The 23450-nt window shown below is 33.0% G+C and overlaps 1 protein-coding gene and 1 long non-coding RNA gene across 4 annotated transcripts in view; one reads left to right on the forward strand and one right to left on the reverse strand.

Annotated features, from left to right (window-relative positions):
* The first annotated feature begins 79 nt into the window (after window positions 1-79).
* On the forward strand, window positions 80-20678 carry LOC116277669 (uncharacterized). Its single transcript, XR_012075569.1, has 2 exons — window positions 80-442; window positions 20444-20678. It is a non-coding gene; the product is annotated as an uncharacterized lncRNA (long non-coding RNA).
* The window catches only part of ARL13B (ARF like GTPase 13B), a 61876-nt gene continuing 44529 nt past the window's right edge, over window positions 6104-23450 (reverse strand). For 2 of the 3 annotated variants that reach the window (XM_006215605.4, XM_072967133.1), the window contains exons 4-10: window positions 22167-22272; window positions 21417-21619; window positions 18724-18838; window positions 14887-15112; window positions 12338-12454; window positions 11286-11354; window positions 6104-6352 (exon numbers count right to left, since the gene is read on the reverse strand). In XM_006215605.4, the coding sequence (XP_006215667.1) occupies window positions 6276-6352; window positions 11286-11354; window positions 12338-12454; window positions 14887-15112; window positions 18724-18838; window positions 21417-21619; window positions 22167-22272 (913 nt within the window). In that variant the 3' untranslated portion in view covers window positions 6104-6275. The remainder of the gene's footprint in view (window positions 6353-11285; window positions 11355-12337; window positions 12455-14886; window positions 15113-18723; window positions 18839-21416; window positions 21620-22166; window positions 22273-23450) is intronic. The other variant, XM_015248989.3, reaches the window with a different exon arrangement.

Genomic DNA, 23450 nt, shown 5'->3' on the forward strand with positions numbered 1-23450 from the left:
TGCGGGACTTAACGAAATCTCGCCAAAAGACCTAGGTCTCTCGAGAGTCAAGCGCAAGGTTACTCGGGCGGGTGGCTGGAGGAGGCGGTGACCAACTACTCCCGGGGGCGTGGTCGAGACCCGTAGGCGGAACTTTGGGCGGCCGGTGCTTAGATAGACACGCCTTTCACAATCTTTTCTGCTGTGTACTTGGGGCTCAGAACGACTGGGGATGTTTGTCCCTATTAGGCTTGTAGTACGAGCGTTGTTTTAAGATGTTCTTAGAGGTGAAGCTAGTTACGGAGCTTGTCTACCAAATCCGAAGACCGCCATTAGCCCAAATATTCAGAACTCAAGATAAAATAATGGATATGACGAAAAATAGTCAAGCATTGCCTAGAGATGGCCAATTGGAACAATCTCTCTCTTTAAGGAGGAGGGTTCAACTGACTGAAGTACACAGGTAAAGCGCTTTGCACAGACTAGGAAACAGTAAACGCCCAAATGTTAGCTGCTACTTTATTATCTTGATCTTCGTGATTATCAAGTTTTGATACCAAATGCCTGACGACCAAAATGACCTGACCCTCCTCACCCACCTTTAGTAACGGAAGGGTTACTAGTTCTCAGGAGAGTGAGTGTTAACACCCATTCTGATAGGAATAGCAATTTATTTGCTTTTTTAGTGCTATTTTTTATTTGCTACCTTGTTAACATCAATCAGCAATTTATCAGAAAGTCAGTGCTTAACGTAGTTCCCAATATTTAATGAACATCATCATTTTGACACCCTTGATGCTCAAAATATCAGTATAAGTGTATATCATAGGTGCAAATCTTAGGATCATGTAAAAAGATAAACTTCATTACCCCTAATATGATTTGAAGTCTAATATATTTTATTTATTTAAACAAGTTGCCCAATAATTTTAAAATGAATTTAGATTTTGTGTAAAAGAAAATATATTATTAAGATGTGAGATGATTAAATGCATTAGTTCGTTGCATGTTTAAGGAAAAGTCGTTAGTTTACATTTCAGCCTGTAAGAAATTTCGTAGTTTATTTTTTCTGTACTCATTACAAATTGTTTCATTTAATGAATTAAAAGAGTAATCTATTTGCAGTGTAGACATATAAAAAACTTTTAAGGTGGTAGTAGAAATCGTATGTACTATTTTTCTATTAGGGAAAGAGGATATGTTATGCTTGGAAAGAGGTCGTATTCGTTCTATTTTATTCTTTTGTAATTTCTTTAGCGTATTTCTATTTTCTGGCTTTTAAATAAACTAATGCTCATTGAAGAAACCAAAATTTAAAGCCTATAAGAATGAAAATCATGTATAACACAACTAGAGATAATCACTATTAATATTTTGGTATATTTCTCTTAACTATGCATTTTCAAGGTTGATCAAACTATGTATAATGTATGCTCTTCTGCTTTTATAGGCATTTTCTTATATTAAAAATTCTTCCTATACAGTACATAATTTCTACAAGTTGCATAGTATTTGAAGGTATGGAGATTATACTTACTAGCTATATTCTTATTATTTGATAAACATTTTTGCTCATAAATCTTTGTAAGTCTGATAATACAATTTTTTAATTATGTCCTTATTCTAGGTAAGTTTTCAAATCTTACTAGTATCATATTTCTTTTGTAAATTACTTGCTCATACTCATTTATCTATAGCGATCTTAGTGCTATTTTAATTTATATTACAGATGTTACCATACCACATTTTCAAGTACTTTGCCAATTTTTCTTACCACCATTAGATTCTGAATGTGGAAAAAATGTGAATTTTTATGCAGTCAAGTGTTTGAATTTGTAATTTACTTCATTGCTTGCAAATTTCTTCCCATAGAAGGGAGTTACTTCTGTTCCTTTCTTTTTTCTTTACAGGTTGATCTTTCACATTTAACCCATTAACCCATCTAGAACCAATATTAGTATATCATGAGAATGTTAATGGATTTCCACTCCCTGACACCAAATTGCTACCGAAGAATAAACAAAGTTTCACATTGAGATTTTACGAGTAGAAACTGTTAGAGGCCAACTTGTTTTAGACCCACTGTAGACATAAGAAATTAAGCTGACACAAAATACCAGAAATTGTACTATGGTTTTAAGATTGTTATTATTATTGTTATCATTACAGTGTTAAAGAATGAGGCAGCTTAATAAGGACTTACTGCTAAGCAGGAAGTTAATTTTTACATGCTCAAGCAATTTTATTGTGAAATCATTTGATACAAGAAGTGTTACAGAACAAACTTTTTAATGGATTTTCATAATTATATATAACAGCTCTCAAAGCCCTTCATGTTCATACAGAGATATATGTGTCAAAAGATAAAGACAGGGTTTGTAGTAAAATAATCTGTCATCAAGAGTGTTGGCTCCTTAAACTGGATGGCAGAAAAGCACAACAGAGAAACTTACCATCAAAGCAAGAGAACAAAGCATAGTTACAGGCTTTAGGTGAGTAGATAGCTGAGGCTCTCATTTTTTAAATTATAGGCCTTCAAAGTGGTATTGTACAAACTCCAGCAGACTGGGACTCAGAAGTAAATATAACCACTTGTATTTTTATTTTATTTTTTCTAATTTTTGAAAAAATTTAGGGAGGTATATGTACAAAGTATGATAGAATATGTATATAACTGCTAAGAGCTGAGAGGGTAGAATATAGCTCAAGTGCTAGAGCACATGCTCAGCATGCAGGAGATCTGGGGTTCAAAAAAGTCCTCTTAAAAATTTAAATAAACCTAATTACCTCCCCCCAAAACAAACCAAAAAAACCCAAAACAAACAAACAAAAGTGAAACTTCTCCCATTCCCTTCAAAATTCCTATGTTGACCTAACTCCACACTGGCACCCTCCCCACCCCTCCGCCACCACCACCTCCCTCCCCTGTACCTCAGAGCTTGGCTGTATTTGGAAACAGGGCCTTTCCAGAGGTGATTAAAAGTTGTTTAGGGTGGGTCCTAATCCAATCTAACTGGTGTCTTTATTAAAAGGAAATTTGGATACCCTGAGACATTAGCTAGCAACAAATGCACACAGAGCAAAGACCATGTGAGCACACAGGGAGAAGGAGGCCACTTGTAAGCCAAGGAGAGAGGTTTCCCACAAGGCCTGCCAACACCTTGATCTTGGACTTTCAGGCTTCAGAACTGAGAAAATAAATTTCTGTTGTTTAAACCACCCAGTTTGTGGTACTTTGTTATAGCAGCACTAGCAAACTAATACAGTAACTTTATATTTAATGTATACTAAAAATATGTACTGAAAAGGATGTATCAAATTTGGAGACCACTGATTCATTTACCTAGGTCATACTGTTTCCTCATCAGCACAAAAAAGGAACTTACAACTCATGCTCTAAATTAGCAAATTATTTTCTTCATATTTTCCCTTTAATTTATAATTAAATATTAAATTATATTTATTAAATTAATTTAAATATTTAATTATTAAATTAAATATAATTTAAATATTAAATTATATTTCATTAAAGAAAATTCATATCTGATAACTTTTTTCTCAAAAAACCAGACTTCTCTTATTATGCCTCCACAAAGACAATGGATTATTGCTATTTTGATAGTTCTTACCATACTTAAATGTAAGTTTTGAAGTATATGAATTTATTATCAGCTGGAATGTATTTCTTGATAAATTAGAAGGTTAGTATTAGCAGAATCTCAACTGCAAAGTGTATTCCAGTTAGCGAAAAACTTAGGTAGCAAAGGCAAGGATAACAAAATTTATAAGCTCCAGCTTTATTTGTATAAGCAGTTTCACTTTTGGGTGGGGTAGAGATTAGGTTTTATTTATTTATTTAAATGGCAGTACTGGGAATTGAACCCAGGATCTTGTGCTTGCTAGGCATGCACTCTACCACTAAACACGCCCTGCCCCTAAGCTCTGATAAGCTTTTGCCATCTGGAAGCATAAAGTATTTCTTTAGTGTGGAATGGAAGAAAATGAGTAATGTGAATAGCGTAGCATACAGAACCAAGTATCAAATGAAATAAAATATTGTCAGTAAAAGGACGTGTGGTTAACAGATCAGCTGCAAATACAATGGCATATTCCATAGTTGAATGTCTCTGGGCTATTCACAGGTAAATTCACAAATTAGATGAATTCTGCTCCTTCATTTGGCACTAATTACCAAAAAGAAACCATTTAAGTTTATCAAATGAAAAGCAAAGCAGCATACTGATATAAATTATTTTTATTGTGTGAAAATGTCATAATTCATAATAATTAAGAATAAAAATGCAGCATATAACAAAATAGGCATTTATACTTGTTAAAAGCCACCTGGATTTACAAAACTTTAAAAATATTTTTAGAATGCTTTAAGAATACAAATTAAGTTTTGAGAGATATATAAAACATTTATTCCATTTTATCATATATTTAAATTCAAGATCTTCAAAATGATTTTTATTTATTTTTGTTAAATGGACTCATACATTATTATACATTATAGTAATCACTGGTAGGAAACAAAAACTTAAAACATATTTATCTCATACTAGATGAATATTAAAAAATGGCAAAAGCATGAGTTTAGTTTTTAAAAAATGAATAAATATAAATTTTACAAAAAAGGAACCAAGAAGATATACAAGTTTGTTCTCTAAAATCCACCTCAGAATTTACATACTGTCTTCTTGGGTTGCTTTTCCTTACAAATTCAGCTTGTTAGGACTTCTGTATCTGAAATAGAATGCTTTTATCCAGTGTGGAAGGTAAGTCTCAAGTACAAAACTCCAAAAATTGCATACGATGCTGACTTAGAGTAATAAATAATCTGATTAATGAAAGTTCAATGAGTTAGAAAATGTGAATAAAATGCAATATTCTAAAAAAAAATTTTACAAGTAAATAATCATATTAAACTGCCTTAAGCATACTTAATCATGTTATTTTCAGATACCAGTATATGTCTGTTGTCAGTACAATTTGCCAAACTGACTAATTTTAACAGGGTAATTATAATTCATACTGTTTATGTTATTTTCACCTTGAGTAAAGGTTTGCTTCTAATTAAATGGACCATTATGAATCTGTTACTCAAAATATGTATCTAAAAGCTTGTCTAAATGCCAGAAGACAGAATACTACAGATGCCATTCTTCAGTGCAACAGAAGTACTATTACTTTAAATTGAGAAATTATTTTGAAATTATTTCTTTATAGATGTAATTTAAACCAACATTTTTATTGTTATTTCTTTACTATCTAAGCATTTCCCAGTTAAAAAATACAAATTTCTGGGCTACAGTAGCTTTTCTGGTCTTTTTGCCTTGAATTTCAAGGCACAAAAGAATTAGAATAACCTTAAAGAGTCACTGCAGCTTCTGATAGAACAAGGGAGTGACAAGTAGCACCTTGATCTCTGAAAAGGTCTAACCTTTGAAAGAGGTGTTTTATTGGGGCTTTTAATGATATTTCATAAAACATTTTTATTAACTTAAAAAGCATTTAAGTCAAAAGGTATTTTGCAAGTCTCTTTCATTTATTGGGAGCATTACCAAAGAAAACAAATAACAGCAAAAATTAATTAATTAGTGCTGTCAAATAACAATTTGGTAGAATAAAAATATGAGAATCTAATTTTAAAAGATATTTTAAAATTAGGTCAAATTAGGATGTATACTTCAAAAACATACCTCAAACCATATAAATATATCCTGTTTGTATAGTTTCGTGTTTGTCAAGTAAATCAACTCCATTTTCCAAACACAATTTAAACATAGCATCTGTAGAAAAGTGCACAATGTCATAGTAATTAAAATCCTTAAAAGTTTTAGAAAAATATAAAAAGTTAAAAATTTAGCTTATAAATTCCCAAGAGTTCCCTTTCCATGTACATGTCTTACAAATGTTAAAGATGGAGAAATAAAGACAATTAAATAAAGAGTAAAGAAAGGGTATAGAGCCCACTGGCTCTTTTTCTGAAGAGGTTTCCCTTCAGGAATATGCCCATGAGTGGGATGTATAAACCAGAGTCATTACCAACTCTTGCTCGCCCCATTTGCTGCTCATTTTGCTTCCCCTTTAAAAAACAAAACAAAAACAAAACAAACAAAAAAAAGTATGAAGAACATGGAAAAGTAATTATCAGATCAGTCAGGTCTTTGGCTCACTGAAACTGCTAAGGGTGTCCTGCCCCAGTCATCAATGTTCAGGGATTTTCTCCTTGGAGAAAGAAGGTCCTCCAGTTCAGGCGGCCAATATTAAGAGAGTGCGACCGTATGACCTGGTTACGAGATGATGTCGTGAGCATCACTGTTAGGTCTCTGTCGCACAACCAGGGGAGGGAGTGGCTTTCCATAGAAATCTATGTAAAGAAGGGAGACCAAAAATGCAAAACTGTTACATTACATCAAGATTTTTGACACAATTCATTAATTTCCAGCCAACACATTTAATGAGTAAAACACTTTGATTTTACAGGTGAAGCAATGAGCGGAGAGAATAAGGGGGAAAAAGTCAGAATCAAAGAAGACTTGAGTAAATTCAAAACACAATCAGTAGGGCAAATTCCCAACTCTAGGTTATAAATTAATCTCCACTTGATTTAATAAAAGCTGTATCTAATGTATATATTATTGTTACTTTTTCCAATCACATGTTCATATTAGAATAAAACAAACATTCAAAATTTATGGAACCTGTTGCCAAAGCCCTGATAAAAATCAGTATTTGTACAATCTGCATTCTTATCCAAAGGCTATTACTTCTAGGAATGTGGGGAGAAAAATTAATTATGTTAGTATTCTGGTAAGTAGGAATCTTTTACAATGATGCTTCAATATAGCTCAGTGATTTAGGACATATTTGATACCAAAAAAGTCTTAATTTGTACTTCATAATAAGTTTGTATCCCTTAATTATCATAAATTGGTCTATAAATTTAATAGCATATGGAAACCTTCAATAAGTAATTATTTTCTGACCTACTACCTTGAAATTATTCTAGAAGCACGGGTGCAGGATCACTGAAATAAATATATTAAAAATGTATTTAGGGGCCTATTTCCAGTTCTGCATGTACCAGAGTTCAGCTAAACTACTGCATGGTGTCGTTGCCTCAGCATCTATTTCATCTGGCCACCAGGCCAGTGGAGGCTTTAAATAGATACCAGCACCTCATGCAAAAACACACCCTAGAAAACAGCCTGCAGAATCACAAGTAAATGTTTAGTCCCTGATATAACTTCCTGGTGGCCCTCCAGATCAACTGTCTCCCTTGTCTTCCCTTAGAAAAGACCCCAGAAGAGCTTACCAAAACTCTGCTGTTTGGGGTTTGAACTGACCAATCTGGCCCTAGCCTGGGAATCCCAAAGCACTCCACCCACAGACCCTAATAAAGGCATGTGGCCCAGGTCCTGCAGCTCTCTCTGCCTGCACCTTGCCTTGATCTCCCAGCTCCCACTGTGGAACCCCTGAAGCATGCCATGTACTTCCTCCAGGAACTGTGAGTAATTTCACTATTTTGATCTCTCTTGTGGTCTTTTTAAACCAAGGCTTACCATCCAGCATGTAGCTGGATGCTGGATGGTAATAAATGTTAATTTAGCAAAGTCATAACAGCATTTAAGGAGCTTGTAAGTCACTCCATACTAACAAGAAGTAAATAGCTGAATAGACTGAAAAATCACCAATTTTTCTGAAATCTGTAAGAGAGGGGAGGTCACAAAAACCATTGACCTGGATATTCAAGAGACAGACAGGCAAATATAGGAAGTCAGTTTACCAGAGCAGACATTCATGAATGGAAATTGCTGAAGGAACAGGTGGCGAGATAAGAAAATCAGAATGGTGACTGATGAGCTGCTGGACACTTAGTGTGGATAAATCCAAGAGTTAACGACTCCAGGGAACTTCAGTCTTATGACCCCCCCCCACCATAATATTGTGAGAGTCACCTCCAGAAGCCTGAACAAATTCCCACAGTAAATACTGGAGAAAAACTCCCTCCTGCTTCTGGCAGAGCAGGGGAAAAGCTCCCGTTATGAATACTGCAAAGTACTTTGCTCATCTTTTTATTTTTATATATATATAAAATAAAATATTATAATATATTAATATAATCATGTTTATTGCAGTTTCCAGGCTCCCATATGACACATACCTAAAGCAGAACATTGCAAACTGACGCTACCAGCAGCTACTTTGTTCTTCTCAACAAGGCCTGCGCTCAGAGAAAACTAGTTAATCAGAACCTAACCTGCTGGGGTGTTATCAGAACCTAACTGACCCAAGAAGGGAAATGACCAATTCCACTTGGCTCGAGGGATTCTGTCCTACCTAACGAGGGGGAAAAAAACTTGAGAAACTCTTGTGAAGTTAAATTCCAGAAGCACAGGCTCACTGAAAGACCTGAGACCTAATCACAGGAATATAGAACACTTCCCCGTCACCCCACATCACCACGGTATTATTACTAAGGGCCTATTTACAGCAGTTCCTTTTACCTAGTACATCATGCTGGACTATCAAGAAAAAATTCCAAAAGACAAAAACCACAGTTGGAAGCGACAGAACAAGCATCAGAACAAGACTTGGCAGGGATATTGGAATCATCAGGCCAGGAATTAAAAACAACTATGAGTAATAAGCTAAGGGCTTTAATGGTTAAAGTAGACCGCATGCAAAAACAGATGGGCAGTGTAAGCAGAGACACAGAAATCCTAAGAAAGAACAAAAAAGAAATGCTAGAGAAACAAACAAACAAACAAACAAACACTGTAACAGAAATAAAGAATGCATTTGATGGGTTTATTAGTAGACTGCACATGGCTGAGAAAAGAACTTCTAAGATAAGAGGATATATCAACAGAATCCTTGAAAACTAAAAACATAAAACTGAAAAAAAAAAAAGAGAGAGAACATCTAAGAGCTGTGCAACCACAAAAGGTGTAATACACGTGTAATGGGAATACGAGGAGAAGAGAGAAAGGAACAGAAGCAATATCTGAAGTAATAATGACTCAGAATTTCCCCAAATTAATGTCAAACACCAAACCACAGGTCCAAGAAACTCTGAGAACACTGTGCAGGATTAATGACCCCAAAACTACATCTAGGTATAATATATCATTTTCAAATTACAGGAAAAAGAAAAAAACCCTGAAAGAAGCCAGAGGGAAAAAACACTTTTACATCAAAGAAATACGTAAAGATAAAATGAAAACTTATTTTTCTTATTCTTAATTGATCTAACAGATAACAATCTGTTCAAAATACTAATAGCAACAATGTTTTTGATTACGTATGCCTACATATAAATAAAACGGATGATAGCAATAAAACAAGGGATAGGAGGAATGAATTAGGATTATTTGGCTATTACAGGCACTCACATTACCTGTCGAGTTGGTTATGTGAAAGTATTTCTTGTATACATTTTTATTTTCAATTCCAATTCCTATTTCTCACTTCTCACCCTGACTACTCCAACAGCTTCCAAATGGGACGCTTACTTCAGGGTGTGGCCACAATTAAGCCTGTACTTTACATTGTGACAAAAATTATTTTCCTAAACAATAAATCTAGTAATACTATTTCCCTGCTAAAAACGTGTTGTGTCTCACGTAAAATTATAGCAAGTCCAGACATCTCAACATATATGTGAGGCCCTAAACAATCTGGCTATAAGTCATAATTTCAGTTTCAACACTCCCAGTAACTTTGAATTTCCTCTTTTTTACCCACTCTACCCACATGAACCTAAGCTCTAGTCACGAGTGACTTCTGTTTTTCAAATAAGCAATATTCTTTCCCAACTCTCTACCTTTGAACAGTCTGTTTCTTCTGCTTCCTGACTTTCTGTATTCTTCAAAGATACAGGTCTAATACCACTTCCACTGCCTAGGCAGTCTATGCACAGTACTCCAATTTTACACCATAGAACCTATTCCTCCATAGTGTAAATTGTCATATATACTACAGAAAGCTGAAGTATTATCTTTTCTATCAGACTAAGATCCCTGGAAATGCAGAATTTACGTTTCATTTATCTTGGCATCACAAATGTTTTGGGTGGTATCAAATACAAAATAATTGTTTGTTGGATGCCTAATTCAGTAAGAGAAAAAATAATATCTGTTATATATGAAATTAATATCTTTATTACATGTATGCTTACATATACACATATACACATATATAATGTAATTGTTTCTAAAACAGTAAATATTTAAACAGATAATGTAATAAAAAACAATTTTCAGTAATGATTAAGAAGAAATATTTCATTATTAACATAGTATTCAGAAAACTGAAAGCAAACAGCACATTTATATTGATATACTTTTTGAATAGAAATATTTTATACAGTTTAATATAATTTCAGATTGTTTGGTAACACTTTTCTAAAGATTAAACTTCTGAATTTTTTTTCCTAGTAAATGTGTCTTCTTAGAAAGCTAAGGTCTAGATTAGGTAAACAGAGCTATCAAAAAGAAAACTGGATATTCTTGATAAAAAAGTTTATTAAGTTATTATATATTTTATTTGTTTACTTGTTTATTTATTTATCCTTTTGCATTCTACAAATATTTTATTGAAAGAATCTGGGCTGATTGTCTGAAATCAGAACTTGTGCCTGTTGTATTAGGCAGTTCTCTACTCCCAACTGTCTTTTCTCTAGTTTTCCAGTTGGAGTTCTTATGCCCTATACTGGCTGTACTAAATCATATGTTAATTTCATCCAAAAAGACTGTTTCCTTGAGTCAGTGAACCCTTTCGTAACTTCCTTTCCAGTTAGCTGAACTTTATTTGGTTTACTGATTTGGTCTCTGATTTTACAAACTGTGATACTCTTTGCTTCATTTTAATATTCAGCAGCTGTGTCATTAGAAGCAGAGAAAAAACAATTACGTGAGATTATCATTGAGGATATTAGACACATACAGGACAATGAAGTTTCTTTTTAAAACTATTACGTATAATTGTAATGCCTCATATCTAATTTAAGTTGCTTTAAAATCTTTCCCTTTTCATAACTATTTACATTAACATCTAATGGATAAACACGAGCTACGATTATCTACTTCTGTATTCTAAGGTAAACATCAGATCAAATTATATCGAGGCAAAGGGCACTTAAAAATAAAAAAAAATTAAATAAATGAAAAAAAGTGAAGTATAGTGAAAAAGGCTGTGGAATTGAAAGGCTTCCAAAAGTAAAAGCTTGTTGAAGTAATGAGGTAAAGAAAAGTGACTGTGATACGTATAGATACTTGAAAACTGATCCTTTGCATTACCATTATGACGTGTTTCACCAAGAGGCTCAAGTTTTGGAAGTCTAGTGACTTTGGGGGTTCCCCAGCCAACTAAAGGAAAAGAAAAACATTTAAAAACATTGTTAAACAATGTCTCTTTAGGTCTGCTGAGAGGATCCCTCTCTCACAGGAATGTATTTAACTTCTATGTCAGTTCACATATTACTGAATAATATGGTATTGAGTAACCATACACCTGTTTGAAATGGCTTCTGTTTAAAAATGTAATTGTAGGTTGGTAATATCTGTTTTAAGTTTTTATTTACCTTTAGTTAAAAATATAAGCATCTGCATCACCACCATAAATAACCTTGGGCTCCTATTCTAACTCCTAGCAGAGGTTAAAAGAAATGTATGCTTATTAAATGTAATACTAGCAATGAGTCTTAAAATAATTCTCAGTTGATAACGTTACCATCTAAAGCCTTCTGGCAGGGCTAAAAAGACACTATAAACATATACGTTTAGATATTTGAGTATGTGAGCTACTATGCCTAATGCTAAAAAATTACTCAAAATTATTGTGCAGTTAGTATGTCTTTATATGCAATATCCCATTTAATCCTCATGAATAGCTAAGAAGGTCAGTATGTACAATGGAAATATACTGGAAATAAGACACATGTTGGTTTCAAATGTCAACTTTAAGGATGAAAGATTCATTTTTTTAAAAACTCTTATTAGCCATCCATTCATTAAACAAATTCCTTTTAGCAAGCTGGGTACTGATATTTCAAATAGGACTTGAATCCATTACAGGAAGTCCTCAGGTAAAGGTTTATTATTAATTTTTACTAATTTTTAAAATTTTTACTTGTTTTTATACCTTCATAAAACATTATTTTCTTACTAAAAAAAGCAGTCAATAATTAAGTTGATAAATTCTGAACAAAGTAGATGGAGCAAAGAATTCTACCCCTTTCACAAATTTGTAAGATAATGCATATACTGAATAAAAGCTACAAAATTTCTTTTTCTTCTAATATTGTTTACAGCACTATTTCTAAATTTAGTATCAATATCAATTTACTCACCAGGAGGAGGAGGTGGGGGTGGTGTTGGGCTCTTAGGAGCAGAGTCATCTGTATTAACAGGTTCTACACGGTGGCTCCTCTTCATTCTTAGTTTCTTAGTTTTCTTTCTACTGTTATCTGTAAGAATATGAACAAGGAACGTTATGCCTTTGGGAAAATGTAAGCTTCTATAACAAAAAATAAAGAATAGGATTATTAGGCTATTGCTATTATTATTACCATAGGACTATATATTCAACTTAAAAATTGTTACCAATAATGAAACGTGAACTTGCTTTTACTTAGAATAATTTTTAAGTGATTGCTTATTGAATGAATGATTAATAAATATGATACAAATGGCACATTCTATGAGAGATGATTCAGAATAAAAAAAGGTTCATATTTCCAAAAGAAACATTTTCCCCCAAATGTCATATTAAGTAAATGGAACTATCTAACTGCAGGGATTTCCATGAAACTAAGAATGGCCTGGGGAAAAAGAAGTGTTGATTTGTCTCAGTAGGATATATAGAATGATTCTAGGTATTAAGTCCAAAAATAATCCTTTGAAATATGAAAAAAGACCCCAATCAAATCTAAATACATTATCCATTAAAATAACCCCCAAACAAGATATGCTCAATACAAATATTATAACCACACCCACATTATTAGACCTTAAGAACTGAATTTGTATTTTTTTTTAAATAACTATCTACAGATTCTCATTTAAGCACATAAGAACATTTTAAGTGCATCTATATCGTTAACGTATGAACATTAACAATGTAAACCAGGATGGCATAGTAGTTAAACAACCAAACATCAAAGTCACTGAAATATTTTAGTTGAAAATCCCAAACTGCTAAATTTGTATACATATGTTATACATTTTCTAAAATGGGAATTATCTGGGAAACGTGAGGAACAGTCAAATCTATGAAACCTACAAAGCAATGAGAAATACAAACATATTTAGAAAAACACTATTTTTCTAAATAAATTACTGTCATTTGAGACATTTCACTCCAGATAGAAACAGAGACATGTTTTTACAATTAAAGCTGTAGGCTTTACAGCTGGGAGAAAGGAAAGAGAGATTCCAGAACCACACGGACTTGAGGATGGGCAGTAGTACAGGGTCATGGAAGAGCATAGGATATGGAGAAGCTGATCTAAAGTTGAAGGGAGCGTGTCTCAGCACAGCCACAGATGAGACATATGATCTTAAATTACTCAACCTCTCCAAGTCCCTGGTTTCCTGTTCCATATAATGAGAATAATATATCCTAGGATTGCTATGCTGAATAACATAATGCTGTGTTAAATAATATAAAGCTTTTGAAACTATGCTTTAAAGTATAAAATACATTATAATTATTACTATTACAGTTATACAATTGACTTAGATCTTCCTATGCTATATGTTCACATCATCTATCAAGTCATTTTGCTCTTTACCAACACATTAGTGTTAGAAAGAATTCTTCCAATATATTGCAAGGACACTTTAAGTCTACTTTTTGTTTTACTCTGTTGACAGAGCTATATGGGTACAAATGTTGCTACCCTAACTCCCCAAATTACAAAAAAACATAACTTTCAAATCTGATTATTTTTATACTGCAAAATATCCACGTTAGCTAATCTGCACCTCAGGGACTGAGATCTTATTTTCAATAACTCTGATACTGTACAAAAATTCTTACATAGCATGGAACCATACTGCTGATGTAGAGATGATTACTGAGTATCTCCCACGTGTCAGGCCCTGTGCTAGGAACACTGTAGGGTTATTTTTATTATAAGTAAACCTACAAGCCTGCTAAAAAAAGATGGCACAATGCCATTTTAGAGGTGAGGACACTAGAACTGAAGAATGCTATATAAAAACATTTATCCAGTAGATGAGAAAGTCAGGTTGCTATCCCAGATTGTCTGAGTCCAAACGAAGGTTATCTCTTTATGACACCAAAAGACCTGAACTTCCTGTTAAATCACATAACCACTTAGAAAACGAAAAGCAATTATGAATTGAAAATTCTATGTAATATTAAGAGGAAAATGACTATTTGATAAAGCTTTTAAAATATTCAGCTAATTATGTCTGCATCCTACAGAAATAACAAGTAAATAAAGGAAATGATGATGATTGTTACATTATGAGAATTAAGAAAAACAAAACAAAACAAACCCTCCAAAAGCCTTAAAGGTTTCAAATACATTCCAAGGATTCCTGGGGCTATGCAATATTCCAAATTTTAAAAAGTACAATTAAAAACAGAATTTTCTGTTGAAATTTGAAATTCTTTTCTTACAAATGACTATGAATAAAAATGTAAGTTAGCAAATTGACTAATAATTAAAATTCATAAGAAAACTATGATACATATCACATTTGGAGATAAAATGCATTTTTTATGAAAATAATCATGACAAATGAAAAGTATTTTTTAAGTTTTATATATATAGTTCATTTGTTATTTATATGTTATATATTAACATATAAAACTTTACAATAAATAAATGATTACATATACATATTTTTTAACAACTAGATTTATCACCTGATTCTGATGATCGCTGATCTGTCTCATCTTCATTCTCCAACTGCTGTGTTAATGTCTCCTTATAATTTTCTACTATTCCAAACTCATTGTTTTTTTGGCTACTGTCACTGATCTGGCTCTGTGTCTCTTCTTGCTCATGCTCCATTTTGTGTTTCAGAGCACAGCCATCACTGTCTTTCTCCATATTTTGCCTCTTTTTCTCTCTTTCAAGTTTTTTTTCATTCTAACAAAAATGAAATAAATCATTTTTAATATAACAGTTGTATGTAAGACAGTTTTAAGGGATAAATCAAATAATCCAAGAGCACTCTGTAACTTCAGGGCATTGTAATATTTCTATGAAAAAATTATTTGTTATTTGCAGCAACACAGATGGACCTAAAGATTGTCATTTTAAGTGAAGTGGGCTGGAAAGAGAAAGAAAAATACCATATGAAAACACTTATGTGTGGAATCTAAAAATAATAATGATGATGATGATGATGACATGAACTATTTATTGTTTATAACTAAGAATGATTGATTTCTTGAATATGTGTAAGCCATATTTGACTGTCCTTTATGATTGGATTACCACATTCTGTTGATTCTTATTTTGTGGTTGGCTTTATTACTTTGATAAGCATGTAAGTTTAAAAAGCTTAAGCTCTAATGTGTTCTTAGAAACAATGATCAGCACATATATGTAAAGAAAAAAATGCAGTATATTGTATATATGTATTTACATGCAATATAATGTATCTGTGCAGTCAAAGTGTAATAATTCTACCTAATAAAACTGAAAAAGGAAAACAAAAACAAAAAATTATTTGTTGAATCTATCATTAAAACACTCTATTTACCAAACATTCAGTAAACAAAGATAGTACAGAGGAAGAAAATAAGTATTACCAGTAATTCCCCAATCTAGAGATAACCGCTCTCTGGTGTGTGTAGTTACTAAGAGGTGCTCTTCTTTGCTTACCCAGCACACATACAGACAGACACCCCCACAGACACACATAAATGTGATCGATTGTCTCCTCTATATATTCATGTATTTTTTAAACAAAAAAGAACTAAGAATATACATTTCTTTCTTTGTCAATGAATATATGAAGTACTTAGAATAGTGCTGACACACACATAGCAAACTGTTAGGTAGGAAAGTATTATATAATGCTGTATGTGTTAGCTATTATTACTTTCATCAATTTCATTATCATTTTGAATAGTTCTATCATAACTTATTTTACGAATCCCCAATCAATGAACAAAAACATGATTATCAGTTTTTCACTATTGTAAGAATTATAATTATTGAATTAGATCTTTAGAAATAAATTCCTAACAGTTGAGCTTTTGGATCGATGGGTAAGCACATTTTAAAATATGACATACTACAAACTTTTCTTCAGAAAAACTAAGGTCAAATTACAGGCAAAGGATTAAGAGAGTGACATTTCTCCACAACTTTTTTTTTAAAGAATTTATTCAGGGTTTTCTTTTCACTTTTGTTGCATGGGGGAGGGGGTAATTAGTTTTTTTTTTTTTTTCTTTAATGGAGGTACTAGGGATTGGACCCAGAATCTCATGCATGCAAGGTAGACACTCTAGCACTAAGCTATACCTTCCTCCCTCCCTATAACTTTAAAATGTTATATATCACTACCAGTCTTTCATATCACCACCAAACTAATAAATATTTTTTACCTAATGCTGATTGAATTTGATTTACTCTTGATATCACTACTGAAGATAAGCTATTAAATACCCTTATTGCCATTCTTTTTTTTTCTTTAAGGAGCTATCCATGATAACCCAATACACATTTTTCTATTAGATTCTCATTATTTACACAGTAATATTTTTACAGTTTCTTTTTTTTGTTGTTGTTGCATGCGTCTCAAATATTTTTCATCAGGATTTGTTTGGGTTTTCTTGTCTTTAACTTTGTAGAACACCTCTTTAAAAACTAAATGTAAGATCTCCCTGTTTTTTACTTAATGACTTGTGGCTTGATTGTCCAATTTTGAAAGTTTCTCCTCCTCCAAGGATGTACAAATGTTTAACTATACTATGTGCTAGTATTTTTAAGGCTTCTTTTTTTAATACATTTAAGTATTCTGAAATTTAATTTGGTAAGCAGTGTTCAATAATTTTACTTTTTGATTGTTCAGCTGTTCCAACATTCTTTTCTCTCAGATTTGAAATGCCACCTTTATCTTATACTAAGTGTTTGTATTAATTTAGTTACTATTTGTTTCATTGATCTGTCTGTTCTGGAACCAATACTTCATCATTTTTATTACCTGTGGTAAAATCAAAGGAATGAGGTGCTTCTCTAAAATGCAAACATTTCAAAGGAGAAGTTTTATGGAAAAAAGAAAACTTGCCTGGTAAAATGGAGACTATGGATAATTTATTTTCATTTGTTTCATTTCTTTACTGACGGCCTTCTTAAAATTACTATAGTTTAAAAGTATAATAATTGCCCTTTCCCTATGCCACCAATTAACTCAGGGACTTCAATATGAGATATTCTATGTTGTATGTCAGTATTGTTCTTATCTTTATAATGTGAAAAATACAATGTTGGTAGAAGTGCTAAGGCCTTCTACGAAATTATAGCTATGGTACTATAAAATAATTGGTCATTATTTACAAGGAAAGCTTTATCACACACATAGAGTAAATTAGTGTCGCAAAGTGAAAAATCAAACCTGATTTCTCTTTTCTCTATCAATATTTTTCAAAGACCATAAGACAAACTTGACAAACGTAATATTTAATAGGATGAAGACAAAACAATAGCTCAAGCTATTAAGTCTACTTTACTTAGAAAAGTACATACTTAAGGAAAATGCAATGGAGTTAATAAAAAGATTAAATACAATTAGCCTTCTGCTATCTAAGCAACTTAACACCAAATATCTCATATTTCCAAGTATTCTGCAAAATAAAGCAATATCAAAAACTATCCAATTGTCTTCTTACCTGTGGAGCTGCCTCCCTCCTCAGCAGCAGCCCCAAGGAAGAAATAATCATCCATCTTTCTAGATGAATACCTGTGTAGAAGGAGGCAGTGATAGGGGAAGAGGAATAGAAAACACAGAGGTGGGTCCAGCAAGCCAGCTGCCACATTAAGCTCTGAGTGAATGGAGAGGAGGTTTAGGAAGCTCTGCTGCTGAGGAGGCATGGCTGCTGAGGGCGAGGAAGGCAGGACCAACGCAAACTCCGGACACCAGGAGAAAATGAAAACAAAGACACAGATACACAGACAGACAGACAGACAGACACACACACACGTGCACACACAACCCCTTAATTTCTTCATGATTAAAATCTACAAATTAATTTTGGTAAACTACTTATTCTGATATTTAAAATGAAAATAAATGATATTCAGATATAAAAGAATTTATTATAGTTTCAAACAGTAAGTATCCTGGAAAAATAATTAGAAAATCATTTATGTACTCTAATTCATCATAATCGTCTAAATATTACTGTAAAGGGATAATAACAGCAATAAAGGGAAAAGACAATGTAAATAAGAGTAAACATATTACTGTCATATGAAATAAGTGACAAGAAAAGATTTATAGAACAGTAACTATGACAGTTGCTACATTCAATCCTCATTTTCATTCTCAGTTAATTCTGAAATCATCTTCCCTTTTTATACAAGATCAGGAGGTAAATATGAAGAGGAAGAAAAAGCAGCAAATGTTTAGCCCATCTCTCCCATTTAATTTCTTTTAGAAAATATTTCTATTTCCCTGCCTCCTTTCTCAAATTCCAACTTGATATTAAGATTTAAGATATAAACATCACATCTGCCACCATCCATACCTCAATGATTACAGATGCTATTGGCTGGAAAGGATTAACAGTAACCGGTTCTGGGTCCAACTCAGCCAGACCACTGGTGCCATCGAATTCGGCCTGCTCTCGCTCTCTTTGCTCTCTATTTTTTTGAGGAAAAAAAAAGTGGAATTCCTTATGAGAAAATGATGAACCATGTTAAACAAGTTTTGCAATAGGTTTAAGGCCATTATATTCAGTGATTTAAACATCTACACATGGCTTTGAATTACTGAGAGATTTTCAGAAATCCTTATTCAGGTAAAAGGCTTCTATCTCCATGTAAAGATTAATCATTTGAACTTTAAAAGAAATGCTAACAAAAATGACTTTTGTTATGACTGATTTCTTAATGTCAACAGTGCATATTACTATTTTTCTTTGTGACAAGGGCTTATATTTATCAATTTATTAGTTACCCTCTCAAACCAATGCTGGTTGCCCTCTTCACTGATGTTAACCAGATAAATAAATCCTCTTCTTAAGGGCTGTGTCAAGTTATATATATCATATATGAACTAGACAACAACTCTTCTTTGCAAAAGTAGAAAAGGCTATAAAAATAAGTTCCCCTTTATCAATCAGATTAAATAAGTACTTCTATATTTTTTATCATCTCTGTGATTTATAGTTAATGTTGCCCGACAGAGGAAGGTAATAAGTTACTAAAAGAAGCAGCTGAAGACAGAAACATGACTATTGTAGATTTGCAACTAGACTGTAAGTGTAGTATAGCAATGTCAATGTTCATTACTAAGGCATTTATTAATTAAGTTTTACAATGGAAAGATACATCCTTTCATTCTATACCTAGGAAGCCAAGATTAAGAGACCTGCAATTTACCGCCCCTGTGACCTTGGACATGTATCTGGATCCTCAAGCCTCAGCTTTCCCATAAATGCGGATAAAAATACCTACTTCATAGGGTTATTTCAGATAACGTATATGTGAAAGCATTCTGTAAATAAACATACATATAGGACAGTCATTGTTATTAGTGTTATTCATTTATTAGTAACCAATTTCAGGTATTTGATACTAATATACTATTTTCAGAAACCAATAGCAGCTTGTTTTACTGTTTTTTCAAAAATATCTGAACCTATTGGATTAGACTTAACAATGTAGAGGTTTTGTTTATTTTTTTAATTACACCTGTCTAAATGCCAATTTACTTCTAATTATGGAGTCTCTGTTCAAAAGGAAAGGAATATCAGACCACAAGTGGCATGCCTAGGAGAAAGGAGGAAAGGGGAACAGGTATCAGAAAAGCATGCCGGTAACATGATCTGGAATATCTTTATGGAAAAAGTAAAAACCGGGAAAAAAATGACTAATTAGATTTCTTTTATCCAACTCAATTTTTTTGATCTTTTCGTTTGTTTTGTTAAGTGGAGGAAAAGCAAAGGAGTCTTCAGAAAAGTACGGCCATATATTTTATTTTTATAAATACATAAAAGGTATACTTACATGAATGATTGGGTGTACTGAGCTTTATATCATGAAAATATACACTCTAGAATAGAAAACCAAAGATTCTCACAGGAATAGAACCTCATATTGGTATCAAGAGTGACCTAGATGACTGACCTGCTCATGATATTGAGCACTTGAGGACAGAAGAGTTTTCTCCAAATATTTATTTCCTTTAAGTCCTATCTCTGAATTAAATGAAAGATATCAGTAACCAGAGGACTTCCTTGACAGGGTAAAGGAGCACCTCACAACGGCATCACCAGGGTACCAAGTGGTTTCTTGCCTCCCAGGCTGTAACTACAGAAGCACATGGAAGGCCAACATCACGTAGGTGGATGGAAGACAACTTTGGATCTTCTACGAGCTCACTTAGAAATGTTTCTTCTCTCCTCCTTTGCCATGTAACAATCCAGCGGAAGAGAAATCGTGGTATTAAGTATTAAATTCAACTTCTAATCAAATCTGAGTACTTTCTTGCAGCATTGATTATTATAAATGATTCTGTGGTAGAATTTATGTAAATTTATTTTTGAACTTAGAGTTTGCTAAACATATTTTAAAAATTCCTTTCAGGCAACATAGTTTAAAAAAATTTTTAATGTGTTTTAATAACCCGAGATAGTGCAACTTAGTCTACTTTCAGACAAAACTAGTGTTGAAGATCAGATTTGGTTCATCTGGTTGATCCACTCACAGCTTCCCTTGTATTCTTGCTGAGACTAATGAAGGGTTGGTTTCTCAGCCTGCTGACATATTCCTGGCTGTGGGAGACTGTTCTGTGCGTCACAGGATGTTCAGCATCATCCCTGGCCTCTACCCGCTAGATGCCAACTGCACTCCACCTCCCCACAGCCATGACAAGCAAAAATGTTCCTAGACATTGCCAAATGTCCTCTGAGAAGCAAAATCATCCCATGGGTTGAGAACCACTGTACTGAAGGTATGTATAAGAAAAGAGAAAAATCTTAAAACTGTGGGAAATATAAATACCTAAGGAATAAATTTAACTACTCTAACACCACCAGGAAAATCAGAACCCTATCACCCAAACTGGTGTAGGTCTACAGAAACAAAAAAATTCACCTAGTGTCTTCCTTCATACAAAAAGAGGCAAACCTGAATAGGCAAAACTAAGAAATTGTTTATAAAAGTGCGGTGTTTTTTACTTTTCATACACACTGTGCTACAAAATTAATCTACTTACCTTTCTTCCCGTAATTTTCGTACTCGTTCAGCCCTTTCTCGTTTCTCTTGTTCCTCAAGAGCTCGTTGTTCTGTTGTGTCTCTTTGGATGCGTTCAGTTAAGGCATCAAAGTCTCTTGCAATGATATGCAGCAGCCAATAAAGGCCCTTTTTAATGGACTTGTCAATTTTCTTTCCATATCCCAAGACTGCTGAACAAGGTTCCTGAAAAATAGCAATTTATCTGACTTAAAGATTAAAACAAAAAGTTCTCTACAAAAATTTATTCATAAACCATTAAGTATAATTACTAGAAAATCAAAATTAAGCCATTAAATTAATGATATGAAGCACCTGCTTCTTTAACTTACAAAACACACCTTTGCAATGATCACTACATTAGTATACATATAGGAGTTGAAATATTTTATGGATTATATCTATGAACTATGAGAGCTATTAAGACACAAGAAGCTGAAGGTGCCAGTTAAATTTTAAACAAACTCACTGACAGATTAAAACTGAACTTACAGAAGAAAAATACTCCTCCTTATTAAAAATAGCAGAATGTTTTAACTCCTCACATGAGGGAATTCATGGCAGTAAGCATCTTTTAGGATTTACAGCCTAATGATCAGTTTCTGAAACCAGAATAAATGATTAAATCTGTCCATCTTTCTTAAGATTGCACAATAACTCTCCTGACATGATTTTTCAAAACTCATTAATAATTAATTAACATCATCCATAGGGCAAAAGAGCAAAAACTTACTATTTGACATAGGCACTTGTGCTCATTGACCAGTTTTTCCAGAGACAGACATTCAATCACATCAGCTTCTCCTAAAGCCCCTTCCTTATCTTGTTTATTTGCCAACCTAGAGAGACATAAGTGAAGTAGTTTTATAGCAAATATATAATCAGACAGCCACTTAAATATTTTGGCCATGTTCTTCTTATTCCAAAGTTCTAACTCTATGATTACAGAACACACTGGTTTTAGAGAGTACTGTACTCTCTATTTCATCATTTTTCCTTTAGTACTGCTAAAATAAGTTCATAAGAATTGGCCTGTAAAAGGGAAAGCAGGTCAAGAAAATAAGCACTAGATCAATAGTCCAACAAAAAAGATACAAATAGAAAAGTAAGTGGATTAGTTTCCACAGCACTCAGCCATCAATTCCAACTTTCCCAGTAATTATATCCTTATCTTCTTTTTTTAAACAGAGGTACTGGGGATTGAACCCAGGACCTTGTGCATCCTAAGCATGCAATCTTCCACTGAGCTCCCTTATCTTCTTAAAACACACGGCATCATGATGTAAAGACCGTTATCTCATGTCCTTTCCTTCTTAAAATACAAACTATCATGTTTTAAATACCCAAATATTTATCCTGAGCTTGTATTATTTGAGCTCATCTGCATCTCCACTGTGTGAATGTGTCCACATAAATGTTCAACTTACTGGAGAGGTGAGGCTACTTCTATCTAATTTACTTGGCATGGCACTGGGCACAGAAAACATTATACTCAACTAGGAACAAACCGGGGAACAACAACAAAAAAACAAATTCTAAAAAAAAAAAAGAAGAATTACCACAAAATACCACTATTTGCTTATCAGAGGGCAGAGGTCAAAAAGTTGAGTAAAACACTGTCTTGGTCAAGGTTTGATAGCTATTTCAAACAAATATGAATTATTTAATACATACACAGAATAAACCTAATGAACTCTTATCACTTATCTTTAAAAATTATCAATATTATACCATTCTTTTTTGTTTGATTTTGTGTAAACTTTTTAAAAATTGAAATATAGTTGACTTACAATGTTTCAGGTATACAGTCAAGTGATTTAGTTATACATATATATCTATCCTTTTTTCAGATCCTTTGCCATTATATATTACAAGATACTGAATATGTTCCCTGTGCTATACAGTAGGTTCTTACTGTTTATAGATTTTATATATAGTGCATCTATTAACCCCAAAGTCCTAATTTATCTCTCTCGCTCAGTATTATACCATTCTTGATCATCTGTATATCTTCCAC

The sequence above is a fragment of the Vicugna pacos genome, chromosome 1 (assembly GCF_048564905.1).
Source record: "Vicugna pacos chromosome 1, VicPac4, whole genome shotgun sequence".
In the NCBI taxonomy this organism is placed as follows: Eukaryota; Metazoa; Chordata; class Mammalia; order Artiodactyla; family Camelidae; genus Vicugna; species Vicugna pacos.